The sequence below is a fragment of the Aplidium turbinatum genome, chromosome 6 (genome assembly GCF_918807975.1).
Source record: "Aplidium turbinatum chromosome 6, kaAplTurb1.1, whole genome shotgun sequence".
Taxonomy (NCBI): Eukaryota; Metazoa; Chordata; class Ascidiacea; order Aplousobranchia; family Polyclinidae; genus Aplidium; species Aplidium turbinatum.
Window position 1 is genome coordinate 22,192,507 of NC_137477.1, and position 18,390 is coordinate 22,210,896.

Below are 18,390 nucleotides of genomic sequence, written 5' to 3' on the forward strand. Positions count from 1 at the left end.
GAAACTTTGACGCTATCTTCGCTTACGCCTAGCATAGCTTCAGCATCCCAATCAACTTTGAGCTGAAAATATTTACTTTTTAGTCCAAAAAATGCCATTTTGCTGACTGTATAACCTGTATAACTTGCACGGTTGCTAAAACAAGATGAACGCAGTTACCCATAATGCTTATTGTTTCTAGCAATTAATCTTCACGAAGTCATGCTTGGTTAGTCAGAAAACAATGGTGACTCAACTAACCCACTGACTCAACTAACCCCACCTTCCCCCTAAACACATGAAATGGAATGCAGGAGGGTTATTGAAGAAGCCTAGTGAACAACAGGAAATTGGTGACAATTAATCGCAAACGCTTTGACGAAGCAGGGTTATGCGAAAGAACAGCAGTTACAGTAGCTTGCCATAGCGGTTTACCAAGTTGATAAATTTGTTGCGCACAGCTACTAGCCGTAGGCTACATGGTGGGTTAGGTCCAGTCGACTCGGATAAGGGCACCAATTGCACACAGTTATTGACTATTGTTATTGATTTTTGACTATTTGGGTGGTTTCTCACGCAAGATGCTAAAGCCAAAGCAGTAAAGGCGCTGTAAGTGTACCGTAGCCCATCAAGTAGTTTTGGTGATCGACGAGTTGATTTGTGCAAAGGTAGGATTTTAGTGTCCAGGTAGTCTAATCCTCAGTTTGCAGTTACAGCTCGTGTTCAGTGGAACATAGTCTGTAATCTTACCAAACTTGTGCAATTGTACAGGCAAAGAATCAGACAAATCAAGCTTGTGAAAAGTAACATCATAACATTAGACGTTCAATAGATATGAAAGTTAGTTAAATGACGGCAAAACTGAGATTGATTAATCAGCAGAGACTTCCCGTAACAAGCAATTCAGCTGCAAAGCTAGTAAACTTTATATCATATTCTGCTGATCATTTTCGCAGCTGACTAACGAGGGAAATCATTTGCATTTCAGCACTCGACCTTTTGTTTCTGTTTCACTAGTTCAAATTGCTTTAAATTACTCAAACCTTTTCTGTCAGTGAAAGAAAAGTACGTAAACAATTGAAACTTAGTCAGAGGGAATCTGATTTTTCAGTTGTATTTTTTATTAATAAAAGAAGACTCAAACAAAGAGGAAATTACTATTCAAATTATATTGAATCAAGCAAAAGGATCAAATAAATCGACCGGACTGGAATTGTTGGTCTTGCCTGTGGCAAAACCAGCAGGCAAGACCAACAATATTATCTGGGAAAGTGAGAAATGCTTGTAGAAAGATTAGCTCGGCCAAGATAGCGAAACTATTTTCACACCGGTCTCCCATTTCATGCAGTAGGTCCTGCTAGGTTTGTTAGTGGCTTGAACTAGTCACAGCTTAGCCAGCAAAGCAGACCTATTTTACATTGATTCAACGTCTGCCAATGTTGAATAAAAAAAATTGAGTTTAGTTCTGCTGTCTGGGAATGATTTACTGAGTTGGTTCCACGCTGTGCAATTAATTATCACGTTGTCAAAGGTGGATTTATTCAGTTGTTTTGAAAACGTCTCATTTATGAGAACTGCGGGAGACTAAGTATAAACCTTTACCTCAATGGGGATTATTCATTGCAATTTCTTAACTTCAGTTGTTTTGATGCTGTCTTCAATGAATTGAAGCTGTCACATTAATTGCGTGAAATGTTCTTTGTTTTAGTATGAGTAAGTAAACTGGGTAGAATGAAAACAGTCAGACCAAAGTTTTTGTATTTGAGGATGTTCATCACATTCAGTCATAGACTATTGAGTGGCAAGCCACAACTACAGTTAGTGGTTAGAACGGTAATTTAGGTAATTTATTGCAGTCTTCGTGCGTTTCAGTACGAGATGTGCATTAGACTATCTAAAGTCTCGCTCAATATATTCCTGGATTCAGTAAGTTTGGTGGCAATGTATTTGAATTTGCACATAAGTAATTTAGATTGAGGGTTTGTTTAGATTGGTTCATATTTTGCGTCAGCTAGAAATAATCTTCAGGGCCGTTTGTAGTCTCCGCTTTTCAGCCTGGCAGTTCATGTACTAAATCCGTCGTAATTTTGTCTATTTACTATTAGTTTATTACTTTCCAGGATTTATGCTTCATGGATTGTTAAATTGTCTTTGAGTAGCCCGTAGACTCAGGGCCGGATTTAGCTGATGGGGGGCCCGGGGCACTTTTAGATCGGGGGGCCCCCCTGTAAAAAAATTTTCGCGCCTACGGCGCGAAAAGCCACCTCCACGTCTACAATAGCATTACTCCAGCACTACACACCAATTTGCAGAGTCTTTAAAGGCTGAAAAGAAAAGAATGTCCGAGATAAAACTTTTTACAACAACGTCTCTGCTGTTTCTGCACTTCTAAAATTGGTATTGGTCTTTGAAAAAGTGATTAAAGAGCGGATCAAACTTGAGTTATAATTAGGTAGCTGCACGGTATGCGAGAAAAACCATACAGTCATGCGTATTCTCCATACCAGGGCCATAACTACCGCCGGAGCAATGCACGCATTGCTATAATTTATTGTAAAATATTTAAGTTAAAATTAAAGTAACTTGTTGTCACTTTGTTACAGATCTACACGTAGCCTATAACTTGTTTCGTGCAGGATTTCCTTTTATTACTTCAGGCTACTTGGGGCCCCCACCCCAACCACTTAATGTTTGTGTTTGGTTCTGCTCATTTTACTGTTAGCGAACTGATATGTTGATGCGGTGTTTTAAACATCATTTTCATTCTTTGTAATTATTATTTTGTGACGCAACAGTTTAAATTCTTGCAAACATTCATGCTAGAACTACTCAGCAAAAGTGAATACAGCAGCGGATCCAGGGGAAGACGCACATGATCACGTGCCTCACTCCAAAACGGAGAAAAACAGTCAAATTTTCTCTGTTTTCACACAAAATTTGTTTACTCGCTTTGCTTACTCAAGCGCATTTCATTGCTGATTGCTCTAATCAGGCGCACAGGAAAAGTGTGCTGTTCGTTCGACGTGGTTTTTCGCCAGGGAGCGCACGACATTCAAATGCATTTTTTGGTGATTGACTTTGATTTTGGTTCTGTTGTTGTATTGCAATTTGTGATTTTTTTTCTCACTCTTGACAAGCAGCAAAATGACATAATTTATAAAAAAAAAATATTGGAGAGCGCGTTTATGGTCCTCTGCATTCATCTTGGATTGCATCGATTTCGGCGCTTTACAAGTAGTTCATTCATGGTGACACGAGATTGGTTAGCTGTTCAAGAAGTTCAAACAATATCTTTGTATGTTTTGCTTAGGTATAATTTGTAATTTAGATTAAGGTTGATGGGATTGAGTGACTCGTTCGTGATATTAAATGCTTGTCTATTTGAGAAGACAACGAGTTTTAAGCTAGTGGTTGAAGACATTTGGTTAGATTTTTTTGTAATTCTTGTGTAGAAAAAACTCATAAAAAATACTAAAGAAAAATAAACCCCTTGTGTTAATTTACAAAATATGTCTTGTCCTGCCGTAGTACGAATGTAAGCTTTCAATACACACAAAAGCGAAGGTAGGATTGTTGAGTCAACTTAACTCTTGCTGTGCACGCACTCACCCAGTAATTAGCAGAAATAACTTGGACATCGCAAGCTGTGTACAAGCCAGCGGCAGTGTTTATGGTCATAAAATCGCCGACATGTTTGTTTCCACCTAATACCATTTGTGATGTTAAAATGTTGATTTGTTAAATGGAGTTGTTTCCTGTTTAAACATCACATTGTTATTATGGAAGCAGAAAGGTAGACTACATGTGCATAAATTTATACATAAAAATATTTTGTTGTAGTTGTAGCCTATGTTTAAAGCGTTCTTGAATGACGTATAATCTTTTCTAAATTTAATAACCAAGTCAGAGTAGTTAGACAACAAGATTGGAATTGACTTGAGCAACAGGCGAACTTTTCAGAAACAAGGCTCTGAAAGCATGCGATTCTATCAGCAATAAACTGGGGAGATTGAAGAAATCATCTCAAAATTGTTTGCTAAGAATTGATTGGAAAACTATATTAAGATTTCCAAAACGCAAACAATGCAAAGTTCTAGAAAAAGTAGAAACAGGAGCAAAATTGTATATTTAAAGAAAACAGTTCTTTCGGATTAAAAAAGATAATCTTTTCAAAGGCTGTCCCAGCGCTTCGCACTTGTTTTCATTAGCAGCGGTGGTTAAAACCGTAGTCACAAATTTGCATTGCCAAGGCCATTATAAAGTCTAGGCCAATGCTAAAAAGCACCAGATGTGGCAATTAGCAGTCAAACTTAGTGAAAATGACAAGTAGCCTCAACACTTCCAATAGTGTCCAAGGATGACGTGATATAGGAAGGTGACAGTGAGGTGTAGCAACAAAGTAGCATGTTGTTACAAAGGTGGATGTTTCATTTTTAGATTGGTAAAAGTTGCGACGGAGGTGCGACATAGCCTGCGAAGTAGCTCTAGTCATTTTCGAGAAATAGATTCCCTTTTAACATGATTAGTTTACTCTTTACATTTAGCAATCAATTGAATCCTAAACTTAAAAGAAACCAAATATATGGCAACGTGGAACTTCTTTGGTACCGTACAGATTTTGCAAGGCTTGTTCGCAATAAGCATTAGGTCACTATTTTCATGAAACCAGGTTTTCTTCATTTTTTATCTTTTTGTGATTTGTAACGCTCTCTCGTTTTCCCGCAGTCATACCGATAACGAATCAGGAAAGTAAGTTTGATATTTTACTAAGAAATCAGTCTTTACGTCATGGAACGAAAGCGGTCCAAAACTAAACTTATGAGAAGATTGTCCTCCATGAAAGGAAGAGGCAAACCAGCATCTTTGCTGGATACTCCAACTCTTCCCACTCCCAACCACGAGTTCGAAGACGTTTTGCGTAAGTTATTAACTTTGTTTAACTAGCATGACTGTCATCTTTAAATAACTTTTTGTGTTTTGACGAATTGACGATATTGTATACGCCAAGATCTGGCAACGCTTGAATGTTAGGGATGAGATAGCGTTTGCACTTTTTGTTATAGATCGTAATACTTGATCAGGGGTTTTCAACCTGAGGGTCGCGAGCCGTTTTTTAGAGGGTTGCAAGTCGTCTGAAAATCCAGTGTATTAATATTAATTCTTTTTTGCCAGGAAAAATTAAAAACTGTGTGTTTTCGCAATCAACTATTCCTCAACCTGAGGTTATCATGTTGTTTTCAGACGTTGCAAGGCTTTAACAGCAGGAAAGCATTCGATATTTTTCACCAATTTCTTGTACGTTGCTTTGTGCAGACTAAAGTTAACCAGTAATCACGCTATGGCAAAAAAGCAAAATTATGTAGAATCCTATGCAAAATATAGATTTATCGGTATCGTTTCCAATGGCATTGACAAAATTTAGTGTCGACTATTTTGTTTGAAAGTTCTTTAAGCAACAGGTGCGCGCATTGACAAACTTAATAGTTAAAAATATGCTTGACAAAAAATGGAAGTAACAAACGAAAGAAATGTAATAAAAGCCGTAATAACATCGTAAAAAGACGTTTTGATTTCAGAAGTTAACATTGGAACAGCAAAGCTAAACATAACTGGATGACGACATGAATCAAATTTGGTTAAATTTTGCATTAAATATGCTTTTGTTGAATACTTTTGCTGGGGGTCGCGAGGCTACATTGGTTGCTCTGCGGAGGTCGAGGTAGCAAAAAGTTGAAAACCTCTGTACTAAATGAAGAAAAAGACTTGCTCTATAACATAAATTCTGCCAATACTCTCCGTTTCACGAATTCGGAACCCGAGCAGAGATGAGGAAATAAATTGTGAGATAAACGCTACTATAACACTGGTCTACACGATTTTTGCTGTATGAACTTTGAGAACTGATTTAGGGTAATTTTGGGGTGCTGAATCCGAATCTGACCTTAGATTTATCCTATCACGTCAGGTTTGTGAGATATGATAACAACAAATTGTTACTTTTGTCAAAAGTGGAAAATTTGACGTTGCGTTTATCACACATACACATTGTGCTATATCCAGAAATCCAGGCCATGTGGTGCATAAATAGCCGAAATACACCCACAAACTATAATTTTGATACCAATTTGTTTTCTAAGCAACATTATTAACAAGACAGTAATAACAAGCTAAAAGGGAGGCTAAAAGTATAACTGACCCCCTCTCCCGTCAATGTTTTGCATGAAACCACAAAGATTTAAGCAGGCCTATGACAATGCTTGTCCAGTAACCTTATTTAGGTTGCTTTGGCCTGTCTAAGACTACCTTTCGCTATAGCACTGCATATGCTGGTGGTAAACGCAACGCCAAGTCTTTCACTTTTGGCAAATATAGCATTTTTGTTATCATATCTAAAAAATCTGATGTGATAGTGAAAATTTGAGTTCAGATTCGGATTCAGCACCCCAAAATTACTTTAAATCAGTTTTCAAAGTTCAAACAGCAGAAAAAAATTCTTTTTTTGTAGACCAGTGTAATTGATCGCACATCAAACAAAGTAACCCGAGCCTTACAGATCGTCAAACGTAAACACAACTTTCTATCGTTGTTGATTAGAAAGTTAATTATTTGGTTGATTTCCACAGAGAGATTGTTTGGCTGTACAAAAGTAGCCAACTCTTTGGTTAAAACGATAACATTTTACGTTGTAACAACATTGCGTTGGAAGCTGGATACGATTTCATTTCACCAAGCTTCCCATTCTTTTGAGTTAAAAATGTTATGCTCTGTGAGTTTTAATAGTAATCAGATTGGATTGCATGTTACACGGAAACGTATTTGCGTCCAACTTTCATTATGCTTCATCACAAACACTTACAGTGGGGATGATTAAACCTTGTTTGCTACTACTGGAGAACCTGCGTAGTTCCGATGTGTTAATTTTAGAGAGTGCTTGATTGATTTCATTGGTCAGTGATATCACCGCCACTCAATTAACGTTGTTTTTTAACGATGATTTGATATCAAAAATAGTTGAATCAACGTAACGGCCAACACTTTTTGTCTTTGTTTCCTCCTTTAGAACGATTATGCTGATTTTTCGTTTTCAAATTCACAAAATTTTATACTTTTTTCTGCTTTCGTAGGAAAGGTTTTATTTTGGCATCCTGCCTGCTGTCTATAAACTCGTTGTCAGAAACACGCTTTGTCATGATTTATTAATGAGTTGCTCAAATATAAAGCAAAGAGAAAGCGAAGATATGTTAAAAACAAAGGAAATCATAAATAAAACACGTCATAAAGCTTTTCAACGTCTGATTGCGTCGATTCAATGTCACAGCGAACAATTTATCCATGGATTATTGTCAGGGGGATAGCGTAATTAAAGTGTAAGCCCACAAGCTAAATTTTTTGATGCAAATTCCATATTCCTAATGAAAATCACAAGCAACAGCGCGTTCCTGTTGATGCACATTGCTTTCCAGTGTATGGTTTTACTTTTCAGTAGCCTCTCTGATTACCAATTGAAATTCAGCTTGTAAGACTTTTTTTCAAATTTTTGAGAGTGATCGTCATTTCCCGGATGTAGGGTATAACTCGGAAGCTCATCACTTTCATTTTTGCGTTGCAGTGTCTCAGCTGCAAGTAGCGGACGTTATGCATAATTGTGTCCTCGGGGAGAACAGCAGCTCGTGGAGTATCAACAAAATCAACAATTACTCTCAGAACGAAAACAGAAAAGAAAATTTTCTTTACCACAGATGTTACAATGACTCAACATTTGCTCCCTTGTGGCACGCCTTTGCTTCTTTGGATAAGCGAGCACGTGGAAATGTTCCTCTGGGAAAATTAATGGTACTTTACACTTAGAACTTTATACATCATATGTGTTTTACTTACATACACTATTTTAACAAAAAAAAAAATATATATATATATGTTTTTTTATTTTCAACTAACTGATACATTGAGTTGTAAGCTAAGCTCGTGTATCAGTAAAAAAACAAAATGTATGCCAAAAAAGTTGACTAAAAGTGTCAATGAAATCCTCTTGTAGGCTAATATAAAGATTAAATGTTTGAGAGTTTCAGAGATTGTTTGCACCCACTCGAACCCTTGTCATCACTATGTTGATAAAATGCTGACCAAGCATTTTGCTTTGAGCTTAGCTCTGATTTGCTTTGATCTTTTTCAGACTTTATCATCTTCACTATCAAGCATACTGGGAGAGGAACACCACTCTGACACAGCAATACAACAACACTTCAGCACTCATTCTCAAGTTCTTTTTTCGCAATACAAGCGTCATGTGCTGGTAAGCAAAACTTTTTACAAAGCCAACGTTGTTATTTTATGTTATTCTAACGTCTAAAGACTTCATTCCACAGAAAGAGCACTTTTTATTTTTACGTCTCCACATTTAAAGAAAATTTTGTTTTGAAAATTTAAACTTTAGTTAAGTTTGAGTAGTTCTAGACATTTACAGGCAATGAAGTTATGGAACGACTACCTTTCAATATAGGCCTACCGTATGTGTGCTGCTTGGCCCTGGCCACCCAATGACTATTTGTGCACGTTTGTCAGTTTATTAAAACCTTGCAAGGTTCTACAACCTCGTCGTTTATTGAAGTGCTGCTATATCACACATTGTTTACACCTAGCAATTTTGTTTTCATCTTGAACATGATAACAATTTGACAACGAAAGATAAACAAAAATTTTGACAGTTATCAACACAATGTAACTAGATATAATCACAACGTAAAGCCTAAATTTCCCCCATTTTTAGTTTAATGGCGAATTTGCGCCCTCAAGACAACAAATACCGAACGGGGTGTGTGATTGTTAAATTGCCTTTCTTATTGCGTGAGTTATTTATCATTTGCATTGCTGATTGGCTGAATTGTGTTGTTTTTCTGATACCAGAGCAGCTGTAGGTTTTGTCATGTTGAAAATTATGTTTGAAATTTTATTGATACTTTGTCTGACTCGTGACGTCACTTTAATGCCACAAAGAACACACGCACGTGATAACGACATCCGTGGACTCAAATGTCGCTGTAGTTTGAATAGAACAGATTCATTAAGTTTGAATAGATCATATTTATTAAGCGAAATGACAACTGGTTGAGCACAGTGATAAGCTGAACGTCAGCTATGGTGAATCGAAAAAACATTGTGTTGGTCTTACACAGGTCTGTGAACGTTAAAAAGTTGTAAAAAAGCGGAAATTTGAACGTTTACGTTCAACGATCTGTATCGTACCACAAACACACGCCTCTAAGTATATGAAGATTTTTATATTGCATTACAAACTTTGGCATTATTTTAAATTGAACAAAGTAGTTTTCAACGTCAATACTCTTATCTTTGGGATGAATGCCTTTAATGTTTTGTTTTCTACGTGTAGTGTTCTATTTCTATAGACTTTTTTAAGACGTTACTGCAACACAAAAAAACATTATTTCGATTTATTAAAATACAATCCAACTGATCTTTCATAAGCTCTTGATTAGGCCGTAGCGTATCTATGGTAAGATTTGTGAAGACGAGTCATTTTGTGCGGTTTGATAAATTGTTAAATTTTTTCAAATTTTGATAAAGTATTGGATGGATTGTTTTTTCTGCTGACTTTTTCTTATTCTACGGTAGGCTGGGCAGTGTAGTTTATGCAATTTGATTTCATTGATTGCTAATCAATGATTAGAACTGTCGACGCAGTCAATTATTTTCAGAAATGATTTCTCTTGACTACAGGAACAAAGTTCAGTTTTATGCTTTGGTGGTTTTGTAAGGTTCAATAAAGGCATCTGTTTTCTTCTTGCAAAGCTTTTCATTTGCAGGCGCAGGCCAGAGGCTACGAAAGTCAAATGTTGCTTTGATGCACAATTGCTTTGGTTTGGCGCCGTTTCGAAAACCTTTGTCATTTTCGCATCTGTCAAGACTATTTTGTAGGCCAAATTTTATCTCGTTCAAATTTGAGAATTTTACTTTTGTTTTTGAACGTTTTTAAGTATTTCCTTTGTTCTTTGATTTCAGGACACGGTATCCAATAAAAACATCGACTCCGAGCAGCTATGTGCCATCTGTTGGCTGCACTGCAGGCACACATTCTTGGACAACCCCATTGTTGACTTCATGGATTCCATTGTCCCTGCAGATCTGTGTGACGCGTTCTATTATTTATTTTGCGTCTTCAACAAACTGACTGAACCGGGGACGTATCCACCGACCATAGACTGTGAGGAAGTAAGTATTTTATTTTAAAGACGTAAACAACGTTGAACCTGTGTTGTGTATCAGAAATAGAGCATGGCTTTTTATGTAGTCCATTGTGTCGTGTACATTCATCCGTATGATAATAGACTACTAAGTACTAACATACCCACAACCAACTCTCCCAAAGGATCTTAAATGTACCAAGTGTAACCGAACTTTTAAAGCCAGGATTGGACTCATTAGCTATTTAAGAACTCACCGTTTGCTTTTTATTAATATTGCGAAGACCATCATCCTCGAAGACGAGGGATAGCCATCACTAATGTTGTTTTTCAACTTCTAAGGTTTATGATTAACTTTACTGTTTCAATTTTGTAGTATACTTACGAATTTATACAACAAATCACACTATCGATTTTAACTTATATAAAGTCAATGAAACGACCCGAACCGATGGAAGCGAACTGCCAGCCAGCTTAGCAGGGGCGTGAATATTGAGTTGGCTGCCGATCTGGGTAGATATGGCATCAACCATCCGAGTTATTTTTTGCTTTGATAGTCATCTTTGTTGTATATCAGATTGAATTCATTAATAAATTCTTTTCAGAGTGAATTAATTATGCGCAAATTGTTCGCTTGCCTGGGCATGACGTGGACACCAACGCAAGACGATTCTTTTTATAACGAAGACCTTGAAAGACAAGATGGATCGGAGCCAAATACTCCGTTACAAGTATGGCCGCCATGTTTGAGATCTTACTTTTACTCCTGCGGTTTACTAGCAAAATATTTTGTTCTATTGATTTTCAAAAGAACATTTTTTTCTTATTAGTTTATCGTTTAGGAATGTTTATCTGATAGAGTTCGACGTTTTTTTTAAGTATGTTAAACAACGCAGTTTCACAATTGATTTTAACTGATTTCGCTGGGGAAAAAAATGTTTCAATCTTCTGAGTTCTGAGCGATGTAGTTTTACTCAAAGGCAGTTAGTCTATCTGTAGTTAATCACATGTTATTCAGATTAACTTTCAACATCTATTGGCCATTATTGCGGATATGGTGGGAGTAGAAACGGCGAGATCTCATCTTTTCTATAAAGCCACCCAGCGTTTGTGTCTCATTGAATATCAAGAAGTTATTAAGTCGGTGAGTTCAGATTTTTTCAAATTTGATATTCTTCACTCCGTGGCCTACGATATAACACGGCCGGATATCGTGCCGCGAAGAGAAAAAATTAGAGGGGTAACTTTTCTGCACAAAGTTGCATATACTAACAGCTTTACAATGGTTAACAGACAAAATATTTTACATTACTGAACAATTTATGGACATAATGATGCGTTAAAAAGCATTCAACATAACATTGTAATCATACGCTGATATGCTTGGTTCAATTGCTAATCTAATTAGCCAAAACTTGAAAATTCGACGTGGCAAAGTATCCCAGCGACCGTCATTGTCACTTTCGCTTTCATCTTCTTCTTCAGAACTCGATGGTACTTCCATGACCTTGCGTTTCTTGTCTCTCTGACTACTGGTACTTCCAGATCCTATTCCAGATGGCATCTTCGACATTTCTTTCTGTGCAGCTATGTCTTCAGACGTATATGCCTTCCCTGCTGCTACTTTAGGGCCACGTTTTTGACGTGTTGTTGCTGGTGGAGACAGGTGCTCCTTCAACATGTTTGCCACAACTTCTCCCAGGGCCCCTTGGACGGTCTCAGTTGGATTGTTGTTTGCATCAGGGAGACGCTTAAGCACCTGCTGCTCATCCTGAGGTACTAGACCGCAAGCCTTGAATCCAGCTGCAAGGTTTTCCTTTTTCTCTTCTATCTGGTTACACAGTCGTTTCAAAAGCGATGGAAACACGATCTTTGGTATGCTGCCCCTCACTCTGCTCTCCTTTCTCCAGTCCTCCAGTATGCTTCTCCACATCTTCTTTACTGGCCCAAAAACGGCAACATCCAGTGGTTGAAGTAGATGGGTTACATTGGGTACTAAACTGATAAACTTGATATCATTTTCTTCACAATCAGCTATCACCTGTGTACTGAAATGTGATGCCAAATTATCCCCAATAAGCACTTTCTTCCCAGGCTTCTCCTTTACATGGTCCAGAAACAACTTGAACCACTCCTCAAACGTAGTGGAATCGAACCAACCACTAACTGAGAGATTGTATAATGCACCAGGTGGGCCACCTTCCGTCCAACCAGCATAGAGATTCCTTGATTTATACACAACCATCGGAGGGAGATACTCTCCCACTGCATTTCCGCAAAACATCATGCTCACGGCTTGCTTGGAGTGTGATGTCTTTCCACTCTTCAAAGTCCTCTTCTCACAATGCACTGTTTAGCCCCTGGATTGTCTGTTACATTGGTTTCATCATAATTGTACACGTTCTGGGGCTCTACCCCATTCAGTTCCTCATAAATGTTTTTGAAATATTCTTTCACGATAGTTGAACTAATTTCAGCATGGCTTGGCTTCACATTGTCACCAAGTCGTTGTGTAAGATGTTGACGTTCCTTAAATTTTTTTAGCCAGTCCCAACCAGGCAGGTTTTCCCGGAAGATTTTTATGGTTTTACCTTGTCGATTAACATAATCTTGTACAAGGTAGGCCTAACGAATGTCAGAAGACGATAATGGAAATTTTCAATCAGTTAGGTGGTTGATGACTTTTACGAGTGCTGTCTCTTCAGCAGCCAATAACACTGATTGTCCACCTGGTTTTCCTGCATGTTTCACTGTTGGACGTGTCTTGTTCCAAACCGTTCCATATGGTATTTTGAACTGCTTCGATGCAGCATGAATGGTCAATCGTCCATTCTGCACCTGCCGCACGGCATTTTTCTAGGTCTACTTGAGTGAGTATATGCAGTTTGATATCTCCTCGACCCAGCTTTCCGCTTGTAGACTCGTGGCATAATTGTTACAGTATACTATCAAACTTAATCAGTATCTACAAAGACAACACAAAATACAAATTTACTATCATAAAAACACAACTATACAGAATTTTGGACACCATTGTTCAATTTTGACGTTCAGTGTGACTTTGATAACCAATGTCAAAGTCACACTGACTGTCAAAGTCACCCCGATTAACGGTATTCCAAATATTGCTTAAGCTACAAACATATTTTATAATTAATATGTATTATACAATTACAGTATCAGCACATAAACTATCTAAACCAAGGCTGTAGCTATATTGACGAAAATGAGGCACTTGACTTCCACAGAAAAATTTTAATGTGCATGATAGATTATGTCTGTTCAACCTTGTGACATTTGACAAATATATACTGGTTATAACCAAGTGGTTTTTGGAATATCAGCCAAAATTTCCTCTAGTTTGGTTGCTTCTGGGCTTTGTACAAGGATATTTTTCAAAAATTCGACAATAAATTACTACGGTAAATGTTAATAAAAGGATTTTTGGAAAATATGCAAACTACGTATTTAATTGCTGCTCTCGATCCTGACTACGGCCTAGATCACATCACAAAACTGAATAATCTAATGACTAGTAATGTAATGCCTACCCATTATTGCAGATTATAACATAGAGCATAACTTAGTACTGCAGCACAATATACGTCTACCCTGTGGTGTCATCACTGCACTAAAACCTTAACCTGTTAAGTCACTATTGCTAAGTAATATTTCTGTGCAAAAAGTTACCGCTATATTGTTGTTATTGTTTATCTTCAAGCATTAACAAGCTGCTCCAATCAGCAATTCAAACTAGATTAGATATGGCTCAATGGCATTGCAAGATAAGGAATTCTGCCCTAATTTGAGAAAAGTTCAAAGCTGTTGAAAACAAAACTTGTATTTTGAAAATTTTTTTAGTCCTGGGAAAAGATCCTTAGCTTAACCCATCCTAACTTTAATCCTAACTCTGGCAAAACCTGATTATGACCATGGCAATATGTGGGTAAAAATAGCCACTCCGAATTACATTTGCTGTTTTGTCAGCAAAATTGATACTGCTTGCTACAGCAAAGTTTTTAACAAGACCAAAGATGTTAAAATGGTGTATGATTACTGGTGCTACCTAGTGCCTACTCTTGCAACAGATACCATTTTAAAAGCTTTGGTTTTATAGGAGCTGTGCTGCAACAGCAACACTTTACATTTAGGCTACAGTTTATTAACTTCAGAGAATGAAATTAAATTGTGAAAATTGAACTGACAGTGTTGCCAGACGCAAAGCGTTACCCCTCTAATTTTTTCTCTTCGCGGCACGATATCCGGCCGTGTTATATCGTAGGCCACGTTCACTCACAACATAGCCTATATATCTCTCACTATATGGCAGGCACTTGCAAACCTTCTACATATTTCTCTCCCTTGATCGATGCATATTGTATTACACTCTACAATGTTTCATACCTAAAATATCTGTAACCTCGTGCGAATAAAACTATTTTAGTTCATTTTCTTATCAATCTCTCCATCATGCCACTGCTAGCAAGAACCAGGGAGACAATTTAAAAAAAATGGTTCAGCAGAATCTTACTTTGTCTTTTGTTGTCTCATGTCAACTATTATACAGTAATTAAAGTTACTAATATAGATTACGTGCAATCTTTATCTCTAACAGGGTTACCTCATGGTGCGTAAAGATGGCAGTGACGTGTGGAAGAAACGTTGGAGTGTTTTGCAGGGTTCGAAATTAACTTGTTATGACACAGTGTTGTGTCAAGTGATGAAAGAAGAAGTGGAGCTACACAGTAACATGCACATAGAGGTGAGCATTTTGTGATTTGTGGAAAGACGATAAAACAATATTGTCTCCACAAAATTACAGATCAGCATATGCAGTTTTAATTCGTTGAAGTTTGTGTTTGTTATATGAATCAAATGGTGTTTTCATGTCACAATGCTCCACAAACAAACATCATCATCATGCGCCGCCTTTGATCCAAAGGTTTGCTACCGTTTGCTTCTTCACGTCAGGTTTCTCTGCTATTCGTTTGCTTTTCCGATGCCACAAACATTGACTGTGATTAAAATATTGATTTTTTTTCAGTCTCTTCCTGACCTTACCTCTCATAAGCATCGCTTTCGTGTGGTGGAAAAAGAAGGATTCACGATCATATGTGAGCACGAATTTTCCACGTTTGATTCCAACTCCGCCCATTCTTGGATATCACTGATCAACGTCACCATAAGGATCCACAAAGCCGGTAAAGCACCCACGTTCATTATACGGTTTTTCTTCACATTAAAATACTTCAAAATTAACACAATTGTCATTGCATTGCAAATTAAATTGCCTTGCTTTTTTGTGTTATTGTATTCAGGATTTTACAAATTAGACTTGTTCTACTTTGTCTTTGGTAGTATTGAGGTTGTGTACATCGCCCGCAATAGCAAATACGTTCCTAGTTTCTGGTTTATTTTTTGCATAGTAAACAATATACGAATTTTAGTTCTGTATGTTATTAGCTTTGGTTCACACTGTGGCCACTTTATTTTCATAACATCATTGAACTTGAAGCGCTCCCTCTTCTTAGGTATATCGGCGAAAGCGAGCGAGATCTGTGAGCGAAGGCTGGAACGCTTCGACCGTAGACAAAGTGTGCGCGAGGTGTATAGGAAGAAGAGAGATGTGTTGGAAACTTATCAAAGACTGCAGGAAGCTAAAAAGGTTTGTTTTTTCACTCTACTTAGACAGGGCCATGTATGAATCAGAGTCCTACACTCTGTGACTTTGTCAATCACTTTCTTCAAACTGCGTTTTCGACCATATGCCTTGTTTCGACGCAACCACACATGGTCATTGTTTTGTTTTATTGGCAACGAAACAATTCGCCTTTTATTCAGGCTTCTTTTTTTTATTCGGTTTAGAACAGAAAGGTTTTCTAACGAAAAAAAAAAATAACATTTTTGCTGTTTTGCGATCTCTAGCTGATGCAGCACCACCAAGCAACTATTGTCAGTAGTGTTGACTAGGCAGCCTAGACGGTATCGGGGCCGGGAAGGAAGAAAAATATTTTATATTTTTTAAAAGTAGCCTACCTTGTTTGAGGAGCCCATTGGTACCGAGCCCAGATTATTATCTGAACAGCCTTCCTTGTGATAGTGTTAGTCGGTTTTGTAAATCTGTGGTTCACCTTTGTGCTTGCACTTTTGACTTAATTTGTCGGGAAAACCTTTGTGTACGAGGCAACGATGTAATTTCCATTCAAGGTTGTATCTGTTGGGTTGGACTGCTGAGAATTTCTCAGCGATTTGAATAGCTTGCTGCTTTCCAGGTGCGAGCAGAAATTGAAGAACAACTGAATATTCGGGCAAGACAACGCGAAGCCCAAATAGACTACTTGGCCAAGATGGATAAAATATATGATAGGCTCGAATCCATTCAACTTGAACGAAGGCTGCATAACAAGAAAGAGAGGGAACAAAAATTAATGAAACTGTAAGTTTGAAAGCTACTTTCTCTTCTACGGAATGTTACAATAATAAATTTTGCATAACTTCCCTAACAACATGTACTCAGTATTAGATAGCAGGAGCGTCACTGATTGGGGGACAAACCACTTCCACATGGCAACCTAATTGTCAAAGATGAGCATTCCCTAAGATTTTTCGTCGAAAATACGCTATTCGCAACAAATTATTGCCAGTGCCCATTTTAGCTATGTCTTACCCTCTTGATATAATCTTCCAAGTACATCATCGGATAACTACAGTAGTGTTGGATTAGATATAAATTCTTAACTTGATTCGCTGTTTGTTGGGCTTCGCTATTGGCGAGAACGTCTGCCAGTATCAAGCAAAGTTCTTGGCGACACATGGCTAGTCAAATGGGCGGTTGCTTTATTGTGTTTAGATTAAATAGCAGTTATTCCATGGTTCAATTTTACGAGCGAAGTTTTGTTTTAAACGGATTTATTGAATCTCTATTTATGGTTTGGCCAATACACATCAATCAATACCTCAAAACACAAGCTGACATTTTTAAATATTTTAGACTTAAAGACCATGAGGATGGCGAGAAACTTGACAGAGCTGCAGAACGTCTGTGGCCAAACGAAACTAGTCAAGACACTGAATCGTTGAAAGAACTTATAGCAGAAGAAGTTCAGCTTGAAGCCGAACTACAGGTGAGATAAAGCTGTAATTATTATGGCAATGACTGCATTGCAAAAACTTCCGTAACTAGATGAAGCCAAATGTATATTTTCGAAGGAACTTATTTTTTGATTTAATAACGAAACGAGTGCAAAAACTTTATAGACTGTTAAATAAATTTTCGCGTGATAAATCAACGTTATTTTAATTTAATTTCAGCTTTTAAGAAATGTTTCTGTCCTCCATGTCCTACCCCTCTCTCCTATACAACCATCTACGCTTCACAATGAATCTACAAATGTCCGTCTCCCCAAAAGATCCATTTCCTCAGAACATCATTACGAGTTTTCGTATTCGTCTTCTGAGAATACGTCCACAGCATCCAATGACGTGGTTATGTTAACACTTCCTGAAGGAATTGCAACATGAGAATTTTTTTTCATTTTTGCATTGTTTTCTGTTTTTATAACGTTAACTTAACATCCGTGCAGGTGTACTTGATGTTGAATCAGCCTCATCATTGCTGCAGCCTACTTTCCCCGCAGTACTTTTTGTGCAACTCTGTGTTAAATATCTCCAATATTCGTAAAATCAGCTCGTGAGATACGTTGTATTTGCATTTATTTTCCGCATTCCCACGTCGAGTGGAATCAAAATACTTCTTTTTTGTTGTGAGATACAAATTGTGTTTTTTGTGGTGTTCTGTATTAAGTGCTATCTTTGGCCAGGTTGTGAAAACTGTTTACTTTTTGAAACACTTTCTTGGTGGTGTTGGTGTGCAATATTGTTAAGAATTCAGTGTTTCTGTCGCTGCCTTTGCCTGGTTTGTTGATTTGTTTTGATTTGAAGAATAAATGTTTTTCTTATTTTCAACACACTTTATGTTTGGTGATTAGTGTAAGAAAAGTTTTTGTAGTAGAAAGATGCAGAAGCTTCGCTTATTACAGACGCTTTCAATTAAGCCATCACTCCTTTTACCTTTATTGGTTTTGCTATTTAGATTACTCCATTTCCCTGCATTTTTTATTTGAAAGCAATATAGATCAGACTTCAAATGCTTGATGAAGGCTAGGTAAAACAAGTTTTTTTTTACGGGATAAATGCTGTGGGGGTGCTTGGT

The 18,390-nt window shown here is 37.4% G+C and overlaps 2 protein-coding genes across 2 annotated transcripts; one reads left to right on the forward strand and one right to left on the reverse strand.

Annotated features, from left to right (window-relative positions):
* The first annotated feature begins 4,800 nt into the window (after nucleotides 1–4,800).
* LOC145772747 (switch-associated protein 70-like) lies at nucleotides 4,801–18,138 on the forward strand. Its single transcript, XM_082584624.1, has 12 exons — nucleotides 4,801–4,897; nucleotides 7,589–7,812; nucleotides 8,153–8,272; nucleotides 9,997–10,206; nucleotides 10,784–10,909; nucleotides 11,197–11,322; nucleotides 14,794–14,940; nucleotides 15,223–15,379; nucleotides 15,710–15,843; nucleotides 16,451–16,614; nucleotides 17,170–17,302; nucleotides 17,490–18,138. The coding sequence occupies exons 1-12, from the start codon at nucleotides 4,816–4,818 to the stop codon at nucleotides 17,697–17,699; spliced, it is 1,833 nt and encodes a 610-aa protein (XP_082440750.1). The 5' UTR covers nucleotides 4,801–4,815; the 3' UTR covers nucleotides 17,700–18,138.
* On the reverse strand, nucleotides 11,518–12,708 carry LOC145771696 (uncharacterized). The gene has a single exon (XM_082583428.1). The coding sequence runs from the start codon at nucleotides 12,463–12,465 to the stop codon at nucleotides 11,518–11,520; it is 948 nt and encodes a 315-aa protein (XP_082439554.1). The 5' UTR covers nucleotides 12,466–12,708.
* Nucleotides 18,139–18,390: the final 252 nt, after the last annotated feature.